This window comes from Nycticebus coucang, chromosome 4 (assembly GCF_027406575.1).
Source record: "Nycticebus coucang isolate mNycCou1 chromosome 4, mNycCou1.pri, whole genome shotgun sequence".
In the NCBI taxonomy this organism is placed as follows: Eukaryota; Metazoa; Chordata; class Mammalia; order Primates; family Lorisidae; genus Nycticebus; species Nycticebus coucang.
The window spans coordinates 68,295,294-68,315,266 of record NC_069783.1 but is presented as its reverse complement, the minus strand read 5'-3'; the positions used below and the strand labels follow the sequence as shown (position 1 = coordinate 68,315,266).

General features: G+C 42.6%; 1 protein-coding gene across 8 annotated transcripts in view; it reads left to right on the top strand.

Moving 5' to 3' along the window:
- Positions 1-7,452: 7,452 nt before the first annotated feature.
- Positions 7,453-19,973, top strand: part of AAK1 (AP2 associated kinase 1) — a 189,616-nt gene continuing 177,095 nt past the window's right edge. For all 8 annotated transcript variants that reach the window (XM_053587787.1, XM_053587792.1, XM_053587789.1 and 5 more), the window contains exons 1-2: positions 7,453-9,644; positions 9,948-10,339. In XM_053587787.1, the coding sequence (XP_053443762.1) occupies positions 10,177-10,339 (163 nt within the window). In that variant the 5' untranslated portion in view covers positions 7,453-9,644; positions 9,948-10,176. The remainder of the gene's footprint in view (positions 9,645-9,947; positions 10,340-19,973) is intronic.

The following is a 19,973-nucleotide window of genomic DNA, read 5'->3' as shown; positions in this document are numbered from 1 at the left end:
TGAATAGAATGCGGTGGCAATCTCTCTCTCTCTCTCTTTTTTTTTTTTGATTATTTTTATTGTTGGGGATTCATTGAGGGTACAAGAAACTAGGTTACACTGATTGCATTTGTTAGGTATAGTCCCTCTTATAATTGTGTCTTGCCCCTAAAAGGTGTGTCACACACTAAGAGCCCCACCCCCCTCCCTCCTTCCCTCTTCTGCTTTTCCCTAATCCCACCCTCCTCCCTTCTTCTCATCCATGAGTAGAATGCCATGGCAATCTCAAAGTCCTGGGCTCAAGTGATCTTCCTGCCTCAGCCTCACTACCGGCAGTGTCATCACCATCACACCTGACTCAGTTTTTCTATTTTTGGTAGAGACTGGATTTCTTTTGCTCAGGCTGGTCATTAACTCCTGACCTGTAGTGATGTATGTTCTCTTTCACTTTTAAAAGCAACAAAAAGCCAGGTGAGGTGGCACATGCCTGTAATCCTAGCACTCTGGGAGGAGTTTGAGACCAGCCTGAGCAAAAGTGAGACCCTGTCTCTACTAAAAATAGAAAAAACTGGCTGGGTATTGTGGCAGGCACCTATAGTCCCAGCTACTCAGGAGGTTGAGGCAAGAGGATCACTTGAACCCAGGAGTTTGAGGTTGCTGTGCTACCCGGGGTGACAGAGTGAGACTGTCTCAAAAAAATAAATTAATTAAAAAAAATAAAATGACATACATGAAATACTTTACAAGCATATCATCCTAATATCTTTCTTGAAAAAATTACTTGATGATATATTCCACCTGTCTGGGAGATGACTCAATTAAAAGATCTTGGTATAAAAGAAAGCTCAGTAGGTGATAAAATAAGGCAAACAAAGAATTTTATCAACATATTTTATCACTGTGGCTTCAAAACAGAATTCAAATGTTAAAAATTATTGAAAGACGGGCCCCCTGTGGCTCAGTGAGTAGGGCGCCGGCCCCATATACCGAGGGTGGTGGGTTCAAACCCAGCCCCGGCCGAACTGCAACAAAAAACAGCCGGGCGTTGTGGCGGGCGCCTATAGTCCCAGCTGCTCGGGAGGCTGAGGCAAGAGAATCACATAAGCCCAGGAGCTGGAGGTTGCTGCGAGCCGTGTGACGCCACGGCACTCTACCCAGGGCAGTAAAGTGAGACTCTGTCTCTACAAAAAAAAAAAAAAAAAATTGAAAGACAATACATAATAATTTTTGTTTGTTTTGACACAGGGTTTTAATTTGTCTCCTGAGCTAAAATACAGTGTCATCATCATAGCACACTGAAACCTCAAATTCCTGGACTCAAGTGATCTCTCTGCCTTAGCCTTGCAAGTGGCTGGGGCTATAGGTGCCTACCACCACATTTGGCTAATCTTTCTTTCTTTCCTTTCCTTTCTTTCTTTCTTTCCTTTTTTCTTTTTTTTTTGTAGAGCTGGGGAGGTTGTCCCACTCTTGCTCAAGCTAGTTTTAAATTTCTGGCCTCAAGTGATTTTCCAGTCTCAGCTTTCCAGAGTGTAGGATTATAGGTGTTAGGCACCACGCCCAGTTGATACATAATAATTTTATAACAGCAATAGCTAACATTTAAGTGTTACCTGTTAGGTTCTGGTCTAACTGCTTTATATGAATTACCTCATTTAATCCTCAGTGCAGCCCAATAAGTTAGGTACCACCATTATATCTATTCTACAGATGAGAAAACTACGGCACAGGGGAGTTAAGTAATTTGCCTAGGGTTACATGGCTAGTGTACTGATTATATAACTATTGTATCTATGCTTTGATCCTGAGGTTGGAACTCTGCAAACCCTATTTCCCACACTTCCTTGCCAGCTGGCTCCCTCCTTCTGCTAATAAGTGGGAGGCTGGAAGGAGTTAGGAGGGGAATTGGGAGGGAGGAGATAAGGCTCTGACTTTTCTATTTTCTTGTGTCTTTCCACCATAAGCAAATGACAGGTTAGCTCCCAACTTTTTTGGCCACTCCCACCATGAATCTTGCTTTTATCCTCAGAGGAATCTTCAGTTAGTATGGGCTGAAGAATTCTCTGCTTCTCTGAGGTCCAAGCACCAGCTGCATAGCGTGTCCCAAAGGTTGAGCTCCAGCTCTACAGAATGTCTCCTCTGAACTCCTAGATTCTAGTAACTTTTCTTTTTATTTTCATATCCCTAAAGGTGGTAACTTCTTCCTGCAGTTATGAGTCTCTGGTTACCTTAGCTTCTCACATTTTCCTCTTTTAGTTTTCCAAAACCTGTATAACCAATTTCTTATATTAAATATCCTCTGTATGAAACACTTAGTGTGGTTTCTGTTTTTCTGACTGGACCCTGACTAATACAGATAGTAAAAGACAAAACTGGGGTTTAAACCTGGTAGTTTTGACTCCAGAGCCTGTACTCTTGATCACTATTCATATCATTCTCAGTTCTTAGAGAGTAAACAAATTTTTTAAAAAGGTAAGACAAAAAAGTAAACGTGACTTAAAATAGTTCTTGTGGCAAAGAGGAACTGAAAAATGTAAAATGTACTTAGAGTGTTTAAAATTTAAATACAGTGTATAATAATGAGTGAGAAAAATTAAAATTTCTATTTATGGAGGGTGAAACTTTAAGTGCTATTATTTTGAAACAAGAAAGAAAAAGCGAAAATAAATCTAATCTTTATCTGAGTAATTGGAGACATAACAAAATGAGCCAAAGAAAAGGCAAAGTAAAAACAAAATAAAGACAAAAGAAGAAAATAAATTATAAAATAAAAACAAGCTCCATGATTGTTTTTTGAAAATCTAATAGCATTTCTGTTGAAAATATAGGCAAACAATTAGTTGGTCTAATCAAAATAACATGGGAGAAAACATAGATATAAAAAATTAGGAATAAGAAATGGCTTGGTGCTCATAGCTCAGTGGTTAAGGCATGGCCATGTACACCTGGGCTGGTGGGTTTGAACCTGGCCTGGGTCTGCTAAAAAACAACAATGACAACTATAACAAAAAATAGCCAGGCGTTGATGTGGGTGACTGAAGCAAGAGAATCACTTAAACCCAAGAGTTGGAGGTTGCTGTGAGCTGTGATGCAACAGCACTCTACTGAGGTTGACATAGTGCGACTCTGTCACACACCCCCAAAAAAATTAGGAATAAGAAATGGACATAATCACAAATATGAAGAATATTTTTATACTTTTCAGAGAATGAAAAATAAAAATGAATGAAAATAAAGCACCAATGCCTAGTACTGTTTTATGTACTGTGGGTACAGTGGTTATGAGATAAAATTTATACCTTTAAAATTTACATGTATTTGTGTGATTACTTGATTAACATTTGTGTCCTAACCACTTTCTTTCCTGTGTCCTCCTTCCTTCCTCAGTTAAACAAACAAACAAAAATCTCTGATTTTTACAATAGGCAAGTAGGTTCAAGTGATCTTCCTGCCTCAGCCTCTCGAGTAGCTGGGACTACAGGTTCCCACCACAATGCCTGGCTAATATTTTTTATTTTTAGTAGAGATGGGGGTCTCGCTCTTGCTCAGGCTGGTCTAGAACTCCTGGCCTCAAGCAAATCCCCCACCTGGGCCTCCCAGAGTGCTAGGATTATAGTCATGAGTCATCATGCCTGACCAGATTTCTTTTTAAATCGCACAAACTCGGGCCAGGCGAGGTGGCTCACACCTGTAATCCCAAAAACCTGTGTAACCAATTTCCCACACTCCAGGAGGCTGTGCCAAAAGGCTCACTTGAGCCCAAGAGTTTGAGGTTGCTGTGAGCTAAGATGCCATTGCACTCTACTAAGGGCAAGAAAAGTAAGACTCTGTCTCAAAAAAAAAAGAAAAAAAAAAATTAAATAAATAAATAAATAGATTTTACAAACTTAGTGTTGGCAAGAGAAGGGGAATATTTAGAATTTAATGCCTTCTTTTAAGACCAAACTCCTTGAGGACAAAAGGTACAATTATTAGTATTTTGATCACTGTAATAACCTTTGTAATGCTGGGCACATGGTAGGTGTTTAATAAATACTTCTTTACTGGATCAATGAATGGAGAGCAAATCAGCATAACTTTCTCAAAAGGTACATTGGTTTCCAGTTGTAAAAACATTCATACCTTTTGACTCAATTATTACATTTATTTTCAAAAAGCCTTAGAAGGAAAAAGAAGCACATAATAGAATGTTCATTCTAATCATATGTGTAATAGCAAAATTTTTAAATAAAACACTAAAGCATTTGAAAATAAAGCACTGATTATTAAGCAGCCACTAATACATTGTTTTTAGCGAATATGTAACGAAATGGGAAACTATTAAATGACAAAAAGGGAATGTTCTAAATTTATGATATAATCTAATGTGGTAAAAAGGGTGTTTAAATATGGAAACATTCTAAAAGGAAATCAATCATAATGTCAATAACAGTTATTTCTGAGTGGAAGAATTAGTTGATTTTTATTTTCTTCTATACACTTTCTTTAATGAGTATATAATTACTTTCCTACTCAGAATACAAAATTAAAATCAAGAAATGTCATTGTTAAAGAAGGGAAATGGGGACGGCGCCTGTGGCTCAGAGGGTAGGGCTCTGGCCCCATATACCGAGGGTGGCGGGTTCAAACGTGGCCCCGGCCAAATTGCAACAAAAAAATAGCTGAGCATTGTGGTGGGTGCCTGTAGTCCCAGCTACTCAGGAGACTGAGGCAAGAGAATCGCCTAAGCCCAGGAGTTGGAGGTTGCTGTGAGCTGTGATGCTACGGCACTCTACCGAGGGTAAGAAAGTGAGACTCTGTCTCTAAAAAATAAATTAAAAAAGGCTCGGCACCTGTGGCTCAAGTGGCTAAGGCACCAGCCACATACACCTGAGCTGGTGGGTTCAAATCCAGCCTGGGCCTGCCAAACAACAATGATGGCTGCAACAACAACAACAACAATAACAAATATAGCCGGGCATTGTGGCGGGTGCCTGTAGTCCCAGCTACTTGGGAGGCTGAGGCAGGAGAATCACTTAAGCCCAGGAGTTGGAGGAGTTGGAGGTTGCTGTGAGCTGTGATGTCACAGCACTCTATCCAGGGCCAGGGTGACAGCTTGAGGCTCTGTCTCAAAAAAAAAAATAAATAAAAAATAAAATAAAGAAGGGAAATGGTTATTAAAAGTTCCCTTCTGCTAAACAATGCTCTCAAACTTGAAACTGCATTAGAATAACCTGGACAGTTTATGAAAAGAAATTGTTACCTCTGCCCCTCTCTTCCTCAGTAGGTCTGTATGGGGCCCAAGAATCTGCATTTCTAACAAGTTTCTATATCCACCATGAAGGCTTTCTATATTGCCATCTAAGAAGCAGAAGAAGAATTAGTTGATTTTTATTTTCTTCTATACACTTTCTTTAATGAGTATATAATTACTTTCCTACTCAGCATACAAAATTAAAATCAAGAAATGTCATTTTTAAAGTAGGGAAATGGGGCGGTGCCTAAGATGGCAATATAGAAAGCCTCCATGGTGGAGTGAAAATGATGTGAGTTTTGAGGTCTGATTTGATTCGGCTCTAGCCTTTGTAGACTGTTGGGAGCAATAGTTTATATACTTAAAGAACCTTGCTTGGCTTCTGTTTCCACTTTTTTTTGAGACAGAGTCTCACTTGGTCACCCTCAGTAGAGTGCTATGGTGTCATAGCTCAGAGCAACCTCAAAGTCTTGGGCTCAAACAATTCTCTTGCCTCAGCCTCCCGAGTAGCTGGGACTACAGATGCCTGCCACAACACCTGGCTATTTGTAGAGGTTTTGCTCTTGCTCAGGCTGGTCTCGAACCTGTGAGCTCAGCCAATCCACCTGCCTCGGCCTCCCAGAGTGCTAGGAGTGAGCCCACCATACCTGGCCCTCATAGATGTGTTGTGAAGGTTAAATGATATATGATTTAATACTCAAAACAGTGCTTGAATTACTTAAGTTCTTTAATGTTTGTTCCCTTCCCTTTGATTTTCTATAAAGATGCAGCTCAGTTTTCCATAACTGGGTTTGAGGCAACATGATTTAGCTGCACCACAGGTCAAATCCATTTCCTCCAAACCTAAGAAACCATGTGTCTGTCATTGTTCATCTATGCAATTGGGGGTAATAGTATAACCTTACCTACTTTGATTTTTATCAAAGCATCCACTTTGTAGGGATGCAGCCATGAGGATTAAACAAAGTAATATGTTAATTGTGTAATACAGTAACTGACATATGGAAAATACATAGTAAATGTCAATTTCCTTTCCAGTTTTCTTTGATTGGATATCTATCCAAGTATTTTGAAGTAGTTCAAAAGCTCACCTAATCTAGAATACTTCAAATCAACTTTTCCACTTTAATCACATTGGTCTCTTTTGTGTCACATTTAATTTAAAGTCAATTATTTAGTTTATTTAAAGAAGAATACATTGTATTTTAAGAATACATTCTATATAAACTTTGTATTGGATCTTCCAGGAGATAAGACTGTTCCCTTTGAGGCACTTGGTTGAAATGACAACATACGTGAACGGTAGGCAGGATGGGTTGAATTATATAGGAAGTAAGTGTGGCACGAGTTTTGAGATAACAGTGGCAGATCTGTTGATTATTTTACACTCAGAAGCTACAAGATTACTAAGAGTTGTATGAGAGCTCTGGTTTTATGGCTGAGAAAATAGGCCCAGAGATCTGTGGTCCAGGGTCAGACTTAATGCCTTAAGTCATCTGGTTCTATGTTGTTTATGTAGACATATTTCTAATTATTCTCAAATCTTTTCATCAGTTAATGTTTGCTCTCTTTTCTTTTGTTTTGGACAGGGTATTGCTCTGTTGCCCAGTCTGGAGTGCAGTGGTGTAATTATAGCTCACTCTAACCTCAAACTCCTGGCCTTAGGCAATCCTCCCATCTTGGCCTCCCAAAATTCTGGGATTACAGGCACAAGCCACCGTGTCTGTGCTCTTTTTAAATTGATAGTTTGGTGTATGTAGTGAGTTAACTGGGGCACTGAAGCCAAAATGTTTGGATTTGAAGGCTGACTTTGCCATGTACTGTTAAGTGTGATTTTGGGCAAGTCACTTATCTCTGTGCTTCAGTTTCCCACCTATACAATGAGTATAATAATAGTACTTTATTTCATAGGGTTGTTGTGAAGATTAAATAACTTAATATATGTAAAGCAAGGAAAACTGGATTTATCATTATAATTGCTACCAGTCTTGGAGAGAATGGAGGTCAAAGAATCTAGTCATCTATTTTTTTTTGCTTTGCTTTTGTTGTTTTTTTTTAATTTTATTTTATTATTATTATTTTTTTTTGTAGAGACAGAGTCTCACTTTATGGCCCTCAGTAGAGTGCCATGGCATCACACAGCTCACAGCAACCTCCAACTCCTGGGCTTAAGCGATTCTCTTGCCTCAGCCTCCAGAGTAGCTGGGACTACAGGCACCTGCCACAACGCCGAGCTATTTTTTGGCTGCAGTTCAGCTGGGCCGGGTTTGAACCTGCCACCCTCGGTATATGGGGCTGGTGCCTTACTGACTGAGCCACAGGTGCCGCCCTGCTTTTGTTGTTTTAAAACCTCTTCCCTCAGATTCTGATCAGTAAACACAGGTTAACTGCCTTAATCCTACTGGACATTTCTGTATCTCTGAAAGTGAGGTTTGAGATTGGCCTGGCTTAGTCTGGTACTGGGAAAGTCCAGAAAAGTAAAAAATGATATATAGCAACAGATCCTAGGAACTAACAGAGCTTCATCTTTAGAAATGTTGGTCAAACCAATAGGTGCTGAGAAAAATGAGGGTCAGTGAGTTTAATTCTAAATGAGCTTTCCCAACTATTAGAAGATTTATTCCCAATTTCCTTAGACAATAATCTGACCTTTTAAGGAAAATGCCTGCTTCGTGGGCCTGCTTTTGAGAGAATATTTTAAAAGGTGCTGCATTTCAGCCTGGAGGTGGCTGCATGAATTTTGTGAACTGAAGTGTCAACATTGACTTCTCTGGGAAGAAAAGAGCTATCTCTACACAAGTAGTTTAATTATAACGGCACTACTTGAAAACAAGTAGCAGTAGCAGCAGAAGCAAAGGTCAATGTTAGACTAGTCACAGCTCAGTTCAATATTCAGATTAGAGAAAGTAAGAACAATTTTTCCCCTGGAGCACCCTTTTCTTCTTTTCTCAAATGCCTGCTGGAAAAATTCTGGACCAAATTACAAGCCAGGAAGGTTTCAGCATTAGGGAGTGGGCAGAGCCAGTGGATGTGAAAAATATATTTTAGGGTTAGAAAAATCCTAGGGTTTGTTTTTGTTTGTTTTGCAGGGATTTGGCACTACCTTCAGCATCGTCTCATTATCTTTCAGGAAATCTAGCGAGGGAGAAGGGCACCAAATCTCTCGCCTTTAGCAGATGTAAGTCCACCCCCACCCTCGGCACCCAGGCAATAACAGAGTAAAACAACAACGCAAGAATCTTAAAGTGAAAAAGAAATTACAGAAGATCAGCCTAGGGTCTTCGTGTGGAAAGGAGTTAGCGATCATCAGGCCACCCACAGAGTCAGCAAAGGAGGAAGAATTAAGAGTTCACTACTGGCTAAGGAGCCCCCAGATTTGCGGTAGAGCCAACGGTCTGGGTCTCCAGGTGTCCTAGGATCTGCCCTGCTCACAACCCGTAGCAGTTTCTCTGTTTGGATCGCTCTTGTACACTGTCTTACTGAGCGCCTAGCTCAGAGATGACTGCAGAGCCAGATCTCAATATTTGGAAGCTAAAGCAGCTTTTGAGGTTGGGGGCGGAAGGGCACCAGTTTTATTTTTGGTCTTAAGTTCCGGTGTGGCCTGTTCCAACGGCCAGCACAATGTTCGGGATCACTCTCATCTTCCACTCCAGTCCAGGTGAGGTCGGGAAGCTCCAGAGGACCCTCTTGGGGATAAATGGTTAAGCCGCGTACTCCAGGTGTCAGCCTGGACCTGTTCGAAAACCACAACCCCCAGAATCCCTTGGGCCAGGAGGCCAGGCCGCAAAGAAAGTGGCTTCAGAAGGGTAGAACAGGCAGCAAGGGGAAACCTAGTCCTTAGCGGTTTGTTTTCCGGATGTGTTTAAATTACCGAAAGCTCACGTATATACACCACGCCACTAACCACCTTCGGCGCTGCGGAGGCCACGACAGCTGCGGAGGCCACGACAGCCGCCCCGCCCGCTCCTCCAGGGGCATCCTGGGAGTTGTAGTCCAATCGCCAGACTGCCGAACTACCTTCCCCAGAGTGCCCTGCGGCCCGGGCGATATCAACATTCTTTTTCAAACTATCTATGCATTGAGACCCCTTGTCTCTGGTCTTACTCTCTTTCTGTCGACTCCTTCCCGTCTGCCACAACAGAAGGGCGGTTACAGCAGAGGCCCCTGCCCCAAGCCGCTCAGTCCCGGGAGGCACTTCCGGCGGCGGTTCACTTCCTGGTTGGGTGGATGGAGCCGGGCGGGAGCGCGCGCGGGGGAGGGGCAGCGGGTCAGTCTTTGCCCAGCGCTCTGGAGATCAGCTGGCGCGCGGGCGGGCGCCGAACGCGGCCCCGGCTCTAGCTGCAGCGCCGCCTCCTCTCTACGTCGCAGGCCAGCCCGGCGGCCGTGACAATGTCGCGGGGCTGGTAGCTGGGCGCCAGCCGCCGAGCCGTCTCAAGTGGGTGCAGCCGGGATGCTGCCTCGAAGGGCGGCGGGGAGACCGGAGAGGAGGGGGAGGCAGTGCCCGGCAGGGTTGGCGCTGCTGAAGCAGCTCGAATCCCTCCCTTTTTCCGAGCTGTGAGCCTCGGGCACCGGGGTCCAGGGCTCTGTGGCCAGGGACGCGTTTTCAGCACAGGGTTTTCTCGCAGGAAAATGCATGAAGCGTTCCCCTCTGATGATGGATTTTGCTCCCCCTAGGACTCAGCAGTTGAATTTTTAAGTGTGTTACTGATTCATCCTCTCTCTTCCTCTGTCATCACAGGTTTAAACTTACACGAATCGCTCTCTGGAGGAGGAGGGGACCCGCCGCGCGATTGACACGCGTATTCCTATAGGCATCCTCCCTCAACCCCCACCCCCACGGCCGGATTCGGGTGGCTCCTCTCCGAGCTGAAATCCGAGAAGAAATCCTTGGATCTCTTTTCTTAAAAAAAAAAAAAAGAAAATCTAAAAATCATCAGTATTTTGTTTTGCTGCTTTCTATTTGCAAGATGAAGAAGTTTTTCGACTCCCGGCGAGAGCAGGGCGGCTCTGGCCTGGGCTCTGGCTCCAGCGGAGGAGGGGGCAGCACCTCGGGCCTGGGCAGTGGCTACATCGGAAGAGTCTTTGGCATCGGGCGACAGCAGGTCACTGTGGATGAGGTGTTGGCGGAAGGTACGGTGGGACTCAGTGCGCCGTATATTAAAATCGTGTGCTGATGCGGCAAGACTCTGGTTTCTAGTTGTTGAATGTATGAATGGGTTGTGACCAATTGACCCTCCCTTCCCCCTTCACTTGTCCTGTGTGTAATTGCCCTTGAGAGATTTAAAACTGAGATCTGAAAGTGACAGGGCTTATGGGGGTGGAGGGAGTTGCCGAAATTGTTTACCTCAGTAGTCTTTTATTTTTTATTTTTTTTAAAAACGTCGAAAAGCCACTTTCGTCCCCTCACCGAATTATGAGGAGCAGACGAGAAAACCTGTGTGTGAAAGTGTAAAGCTTTACACTAGATGCAAGGTGGGCTTATCACCCTCCTAAAACTTGACATATTGATGTGAAGGCTGACGGGTGAGGACTGGGGGGATCTTTAAGAAGAGAGAGGGGTTTCTTCTACCCAACTTTACCACTTCCATGAGAAGGCGTTAGAAGGAAGAGAGGATTTTCGGAGAATGGGAATGTGTTTTTCCAAGAGCCAAGGCTCTTGGTGGATTTGACTAGGTCTGTTTCCTAAGCCAGCTGTAATCAGGTCCCCAGGATCTAGCTAAGATAACAGAAATTATATAAAACGAATGTGGCTATTTTGAATTCAGTCTAGTAGGCCCTTCTTCCTCCTGTGTTAGTTTTTGTTTATTTTTTAACCAAAAGAATTATTTGAGAGTAGCTCTGATTTTGTTTTTTCTCTGTTGGAGAGGAGGTTATGGTAGATGTGTGTAAATTCCCTCTGTGTGTTTCTATACTTATTTATTTTTTAACCAAAAGAATTATTTGAGAGTAGCTCTGATTTTGTTTTTTCTCTGTTGGAGAGGATGTTATGTAGATGTGTGTAAATTCCCTCTGTGTGTTTCTATACTCATGGAGATATATTATTTATCCCCCAGGGCTTTCAGGAAATCTTTACATGTCTCTTTTGGTAACTTTAACCTCGACCTTCATAATTATGCCAGCCTCAGACTTTTCACAGCCCACTGCCTGCCTAGTGTGCTTTTATTTTTAATAAAAGCAGCGATTTCCTTGGCATGAAGCAATTCCAACTAATTGGATGGGGCCAACGTGCTGTAGGTTGTGTTATAGACTGAGAGGGGTCCCAGGAAGGGGGAGGGTTGTATTACTGCAACATGGTGGTGGCAGGGAACAGTTTATTAGCTAGGGAAGAGAAAGCTAAGAGGCCTCTTTAAGAAGGAGCCTTTTACAAGCTAAGGTAGAAGGAAGAGTCCTGACCTAGGCCTGGGAAATGCTTGTCATGGTTGGGTGTTGCAGGTTGATGGATGGGTTGGGAAGATGAAGAAGCTGTGTTTGGCCCTCAGCTTGTATAAGCACTAGATTTAGCAGGGCCCAGTTTTCTGAGGATAGGGTTGAAGCCTGTACTTTTAAAACATTATTTTAAAAAAAGAATCTGACAACTAGCGTCCTTGTGAAATTATTGCTCTTTTCCATGCTAAGTACTGCTATTGCTGGACTTAATCTGGAGCCTGAGTCACTGTCCCTCTGGATCCTTCTTGTGGGCTTTGGTGCAGGATAGGAGATGCTTCTGTGCCCACTGTCAGATGGTATCCTTGAGTCTGATATGTCTGTTTCCTCCTGTGCCAAAGCCCTTGACTGCAGTGGGGTGGAGAAATGAAGGAGGACAGTGTGTGACAGAAAATTCAGGAGAAATGGTGGGGGCACAGAGCTCTTTCCTGTTCGAGTGGCTTCTGCTGACTGGAGAGCCCAGAAGCACTTTGTTCGGCTAGGATATTATCTCATCATAGATGGTACTGCCCTAAGTGCCTGTTCTCCAAGTGTGAGAAGAGTGATGGAGAAAAGGCAAAAGTGGTCTTTGTTATGTACTCATCTAGGTTGCCTTTGTGTACCCAGAAATTCATTCCTGAGAAAAGCACATCATGCGTTATGATATTTTTAAGTGGAATTTAGGGCTTGCAGCTCTGCATTTATTCATTCAACAAACAAGGAGTGCCTGTGATGTGCCAGGCACTGTGCTAGGCTCCGGGGACATATTATACTAGATGCTAGTGCTGATAAACTACTTTGAGAGATAGAAAATAGCCAATTAGGGGAATAGAGTGATAAGTGCCATCATGGAGGTGAACTTAGGGTACAGTTGCCTCCATTTTTAGGGAGCCAAGAATTGTTTTCTGGAGGACATGACTGAAGAATGAATAGGAGTTGGCCAGTATGATGGCAGTGTGGGCAGAGACTCAGTAGCAAGAGAGAATATCATGTAAAACCAGGACTGGCTTCCTTTTTGATGTACTTTGGCTTTAATTGAGTTTCAATTTGTGGCTCCTAGAAGTATGTAGATATGTAGCAGCCAGTACACAAAGAATTTATGTAGCACCTACCAAGTCTAAAGGCACTACAAAGTTCTAAAAGGGATGAGAGTGGTGTAAAGTGTGACGTCTGCCTTTGAGGAGCTACCAGTGAGTTTGGGAAGACAAGGTATTCACAAGTACCTTGTGAATGTACATTGTGACTGTACATTCACAGTTACAGTAGCATAATCACAAGCACTGTCTGTAGAGTCAGGCAGACCCAGGTTCAAGTTCTGCATCTGTTCTTTACTAAGTGTGGAACCTTGGACAAGACATCTCAAATCTCTTTTGATTCTCTCTTTCCCTATGGCGATAGTTCGCAAAGTGGAGCCTGGATCAAGAGTATCCTCATCACCTGGGAGCTTGTTAGAAATGGAAATTCTTGGGCCTCACACCATAGGCTATGGTGTGTGGGTTTTTAACAAGCTCCTAGAGAGATTCTGGTTCAAGTTTAAGTTTGAGAACCACTGTTCTATGGAGTGGTCTTGAAGATTAAATGAGGCAATATGTATAAAGTATTCAACATTTTTTAGGTGTTCAATAAATGGTAGCCATTCTTTTTTTTTTTTTTTCTTGTAGAGACAGAGTCTCACTTTATGGCCCTCGGTAGAGTGCTGTGGCCTCACACAGCTCACAGCAACCTCCAACTCATGGGCTTAAGTGATTCTCTTGCCTCAGCCTCCCGAGTAGCTGGGACTACAGGCGCCTGCCACAACGCCCGGCTATTTTTTGGTTTTGCAGTTTGGCAGGGGCCGGGTTTGAACCCGCCACCCTCGGTATATGGGGCCGGCGCCTTACCGACTGAGCCACAGGCCCGCCCATGGTAGCCATTCTTTATCAGTAAAAGTACATCTTATATATGTGTCATATATACTCTCTTTATATATATGCATACACAGCATGTGTTTTAAATATATTACATATATGTAAAATTAAGGGGTGTGGGAACAATGTGAAGGCTAGTTTGGCTACAGCAATCTGAAGCAATCCCTTTCCCTGGTTGTGGGTGGGCAGAGCCAGATGTTCTTTGCAAAGGCCTCACCATCTCCTTAAAGAGTCGGTAGTTTGGGATAGTTACACTCCTTCCCTGGACCCTTTTCCCTGTGAGTCCCCAGATGCCGATCTATACACCAGTCCCAGAAAGAGTTGTCTAAGGACTGTGAGAGTAGTACACTTGAGTGTCCAGGGCAGTGGTCATGCAGTTTAGGAGGGGTGAAGTGGGAGGCTTCAAGTGCAGTCCGGGTTACCAGTATATCCCATTGATTATCTCTTTCCCCCTAATTTCTCCTTTATTATTAACTTTATAGTAAGTAATTGCAAGAAACCTGAGGAGCAGGTGCTGGGCAAGACAGGAGAATGCCTAGCTACTAGCATTCTTTCTTCATTGGTAGCGCCAGCCCTTCTGGCCTGGTTTCTCTAACTAGTCCAGCAGGGGCTTGTTTGGGGACAGTGAAAGCTTTAAGTCATGAATTTGGAGGGCAATGGCTATCTCTAGGCAGGTGCCAGTGTTGCCAGATGAAGAGGGTCTGGCTGCCTGTTACAGTCCAGGAGATACTTAAAAGACGGGGGAGAGGTTCACCAAGCCTTATTTATTTATTTATTTATTTTTAGATAGTCTCACTATGTCACCCTGGGTAGAGTGTCGTGGCATCATAACTCACAGTAACCTCCAACTCTTGGGCTTAAGTGATTCTCTTGCCTCAGTCTCCCAAGTAGCTAGGACTATAGGCACCTGCCACAGCGCCCAGCTATTTTTTGCTGTTGTTTTTGCATTTGTCATTGTTGTTTAGCAAGAATGGACCAGGTTTGAACCGCCAGCCTTGGTGCATGTGGCCGGCGCCCTGCCCACTGAGCTACGGGCACCGCCTCACCAAGCTTTATTATTGGAAGGCCAGCAATTCTGGAGAACAATAAGAGTAGCCTCTCCAAGACTGTTCTGCCCTTCCATTTCTAAAACCACGGTTTTATATATAAAAGTTCTAAGCAAAGACCATATTAACCCTTATCTTAGACCATAATCAGCATAACCCGTGACCTATTACAACGTTTCCAATTCAAAAGTTAATCTCTTAAATCAGTTGCCTTCAACTACCCAAAATACACATTTTTAGGTTGAAGCTAAATTTACAAAATGGGGATGGAAAACATGAGGTGAAGGTCGACGAAAGACTTAAACCAACCAGACCAGTGTGTCATGTTGGCTCTAGTCTGACTAACTCACTCCTCCTTATTCTCACTACATGTGCTCTCACCAGGGAGGAGGATATTTTCTCTCTAGCTTTCTCAGTGAAGATGCCATGATGAGATGCTAAATCATGCCCAAGTTAATGGGTATGTGATGTCAAGGGAAGATTTGGTTTAAGATTCAAGAATGAGCTCAGTGGGGAAATTGGAGCAATGTTCAAAGAAGGACTGAGAAGCTGTGCTTTTATCATACTTCCTTAGCTATGTGAGGCCTTATATCTAATCTTTAAGCAGTAAATAACTTTATTGATTGCTGTGTCTAAGGCAACATTCCAGAACTGTATTAGTTCTATATAGGATGGGCCAGGTGGTTCCTGAGAACAGTTTTCTCACCTATACTCAAGGAATCCAGGTCTAGGGCTAATGAGAGCTACTGTCTTTCCATATCAGTAAACTTTGATAATTTCTCCTACCCACAGAGCAAAGTAGTAAGGCTTACAACTGTGTGTGAAACCACTGCTTAAAAAAAAAGAACTTACTAGTCATATAATTATAACTTGGGGTGTCAATATGATGCATGTATGTATTTGTCAAGTGGATATTAGCGTTTCTTTGTGGCAAGCACTGTATAATAACCTTGAGATAAATGTCCAGCTTTCAGCAGATGGTAAAAGATACTGTGAGATGATAAAGAGAAAGTGCCTGGGGGTGTGGGTTCATAGATGGTAATGTGTTTTGAACAGGAATAGACATTGCCCAGCAGATGTTCCAGATGAAGGTTACCCAAGGCTAGAGAGAACAGCATATGCAAAGGTGTGGAGAGGTGAAACAGTATAATAAATTTTGAGAATAGTGACTGTCTAGTGTTAACAGTTTTGGTCAGTACTAGTTTCCCCTTCAAAATCAAGGAAAGGACAGGGAGTGATAGAATGACCTTCTTTCACTTTTGCTTGCTGGAAGTGCTCCCTGTTCACTTTCTTCAGTGGCTCTGGGTCTTTTGAATAACAATTGAATAGGTGTCCAGTATGTACTGCTTCCCTGCTGTACCCCAGCTAATTGTAGGGAAAGGGAGTAGCTAGTGTCTGGGGGAAGGAGTGGTCCCGGAAGCTGTCATAAGAAGCAAGAAGCTTAAGCAGAAGCAGGTGGGGGGAGTGACCAGTGTTACAAAAGGAGTGAACCCAGGAGATAATGAAGGATGTTTGATCAATCAGAGCAGAAGGTATGTTGGGGAGAAAAGGAGAAAATAAGTTTATAAAGAGCCTTGTGTGTCAGACAGAGATTAGTTATAAGTACCTGAGACCTTCTCTTGACGCAAACACCAGTTTGATCCCTCCCACTTCAGATGTCTTTGCCTGCTGGGGAGTCTGGTTTTTTACAGGCAACTGCAGATTTTCAGGGGGTGGTTTGTGAATGGTGTCTTCTTTCTGGCTTCAGGCATGATGACGATTATAGCTTCACTAAATATAACCAAATCTAGAATTCAGAAATGAAGTCCAGAATAAGCAAGTGCCATGGTCAAAGTCTTTCTTTTGGTTTTCTGACAAAGTCACGCTCATTTAATGATGATGAAGAGAGAGCAAGTTTTCTTTTGAGTGAAAGGGTATGGGGGAGACATACACTTGTACTTCAGTAGCTGAAACTGCATGCAGAGTACACAGAAAGACTTGGTAAATATTAATAAAACACATGAAAAAATATTACTGCATTAGAGCCATCACTTTAACTTGTACTATTTGAAAGTTGACACTTTAGAAAGGGGACTAGTATCACCTTTATCTTACGCTCTAAGAAGGATGAATGTCTCTGAGCTTACTTAAGAGATAACTGTGATACTTGCGTCTGAAAGAGACAGAAACAAAAAATTATAACAGATATGGTATTGGCTTTGAAGTAGCATCTTGCACTGTGAGGTTGCAAAGACTCGCCTCCAGCCTACTTTTCTGGAGCCATATTTTGGTGTGGTGGAAAGAATAGTACATTGTAAATTGGGAGATCAAGGTTGGTCAGTTCATTCATTGCCTCATTCAGTAAATGTTACTGAACATTCACTATGTGCCAGGCATCATGCAGAGATGAATTTTTAGACATGGCTCTGCCTTGAGAAACTCAAAATGATAGAACTTCAGATATGGGAGCAAATAGCTATAAGTGCTGTCATGGAGGGACGTAAAAGGGATAGAGGAACGGACCTCGGGCAACAATTAATTTTGTGGGGTAGCGAATAGTCAGGGAAAGCTAAAGAAAGGTGACATTTGAGGTGTGCCTTCAAAATTGAGAACTTGTTGCTAGATGAACGAGATAGGGAAAACATTCTTGGTGGAGAGGATAACATGGCCAAAGACACAAAAGCAGGACAGGGCCCTGCTTGCTGGGAAGCTGTATGTTTTGAGCTAGCAATGAACTGTTAATGGTCCAGGGCTGTGTTGTCCAGTAAAGTAGCCATTAGTCACATACGGCTTCAGACCCACCAGCCACATTTCACTTGCTTGGTAGACAGTTGTGGCTAGTGCTTTCAGCTGTGGACAGTGCAGATAAAACTATTTTATCATTGGGCGGCGCCTGTGGCTCAGTCGGTAAGGTGCCGGCCCCATATACCGAGGGTGGCGGGTTCAAACCCGGCCCCTGCTGAACTGCAACCAAAAAAATAGCCGGGTGTTGTGGTGGGCGCCTGTAGTCCCAGCTACTCGGGAGGCTGAGGCAGGAGAATCGCTTGGGCCCAGGAGTTGGAGGTTGCTGTGAGCTGTATGATGCCATGGCACTCTACCAAGGGCCATAAAGTGAAACTCTGTCTCTAAAAAAAAAAAAACCAAAAAACTATTTTATCATCACAAGTTCTTTTGGGCAGTGTTGGTTTAAACCAGTAGTTTCTAAACTTTTTGAAGAGAATGTCACTATTGATTAAAATGCATGTAATTCCTCATATATGTATCTTTGTTTATTTGTAAATTATATTCCTGTCCTGCTATCATTAGCTAATATTTGAAGGCATGGTATATACTTAGGATAAAGTTCATCATGAATGATAGTAGATGCAAATCTACATTTTAAATAACTCCAACGACGTTTTGGTGAGCTTCTTATCATCTTTTCCTGGATTGTGAGTGTTTCTACATTGTAAAGTGGCTGATGAAGATGATACCCGGAATAGAAATGACAGCTCTGCTATTTTGTTCACTTGGGCTCACGTTATCGTTAATCCAAGATTTTTTTTAACTGGAATCTTTTTAAGCCTCTTGTTTGTTTTATGAGAGTTTATTAATTTAAAACAATGTGATTAGTAAATTTATTTGACCAAGCACACATGAATTACAGTACATTTCAGTGTACTAAAAGGATGGTCACCATCAACCCTTGATTAGGAGACACATGTGGACATACAGACCAAATAGGAGCTTGTGTTAGTGCTGGGCCATGGATTATGTTAAAAAGATAAAATCTTATTTTTTCTATTTTCGTATTGTGGTAAAATATACATAACATGAAATTTACTATCTTAATCTTTTTTTTTTTTTTTTTTGGAGACATAGAGTCTCATTATGTCACCCTCAGTACAGTACCATGGCATCACAGCTCACTGCAACCTCCAACTCTTGGGCTTAAGTGATTCTCTTGCCTCAGCTTCCTGAGTAGCTGGGACTACAGGCACCCGCGACAATGCCTGGCTATATTTTGTTGCAGTTGTCATTGTTGTTTAGCTGGCACGGGCTGGGTTTGAACCCGCCACCCTCGTGTGTGGCTGGTGCCGCAACCACTGTGCCACAGGCGCTGAGCCCTGTCTTAATCATTTTTAAATGTACAGTTGGATGGTATTACATACAATAATGTGCAACCATCATCACCGTCTGCCTTCACAGCTCTTCACTTTATAAATCTGGAACTGTACCCTTTAAACAGTAACGTCCTATCTCCTTTCTTTAGCATCTGGCAATGCTACTTTCTATCTGTGTGATTTTCACTACTTTGAGTACTTCATATAAGTGGAATCAGACGTATTCATCTTTTTGTGAGTGGCTAATTTGACTTAGTTTAATGTCCTGAAAGTTCATATTGTAGCACGTATCAGAATTTCCTTCCTTTTTTTTTGAGACAGAGTCTCACTATGTGGCCCTCAGTAGAGTACTATAGTGTCACAGCTCATAGCAACTTTAAATTCTTGGCCTTAAGTGATTCTCTTACCTCAGCCTCTCAGGTAGCTGGGACTACAATGCCCACCACAATGTCTGGCTATTTTTTGTTGCAGTTGTCATTATTGTTTAGCTGGCCTGGGCTGGGTTCGAACCCACCGGTCTCTGTGTGTGGCTGACACCATAACCACTGTGCTATGTGCACTAACCAATAATTTCCGTCCTTTTTAAGGCACAATAATATTCCACTGCATGTTTATACCATATTTATCCATTCTTTTGGTTTGGTATTTCTTTTTTTTTCCTTTTTTTTTTTTTTTTTTTTAGAGACAAAGTCACTCAGTCACCCTGGGGTTGAGTGCCATGGCGTCAGACTTCACAGCAACCTCAAGCTCCTGGGCTCAAGTGATCCTCTTATCTCAGCCTCCTGAGAGGCGGGTACTATAGGTATCCACCACAATGCCCAGCTAGTTTTTCTATTTTTAGTAGAGATAGTGTCTTTGCTCAGGCTGGTCTTGAATTCCTGAACTCAAGCAATCTGCCTGCCTTGGCCTCCCAGAGTGCTAGGATTGCCTGTGAGGTGACAGTCACTGTGCCCAGCCCTATTCATTCTTTTGTTGATGGACAATTGTGTTGCTTCTGCCTTTTAGCTATTGTGAATAATCTTGCTTTAGTTACGAACATCTCTTATGTTTATATCTTTTCAAGACCCTGCATTCATATCTTTTGGGTATATACTCAGAAGTGGAATTGCTAGATCATATGGTAATTCTATTTTTAATTTTTTGAGGAACTGCCATGTTGTTTTCCACAGTGGCTGTACAGATTTTACATTCCCACCAACGGTACACAAGCACAAGGCTACTCCCCATCCTCGCTGACACTTGTTATTTTCTGTTTTGTGCTAACAGCTATCCATATGGGTGTGAGATAGAATCTTATTGTAGTTTTGATTTGCATTTCCTTAGTGAT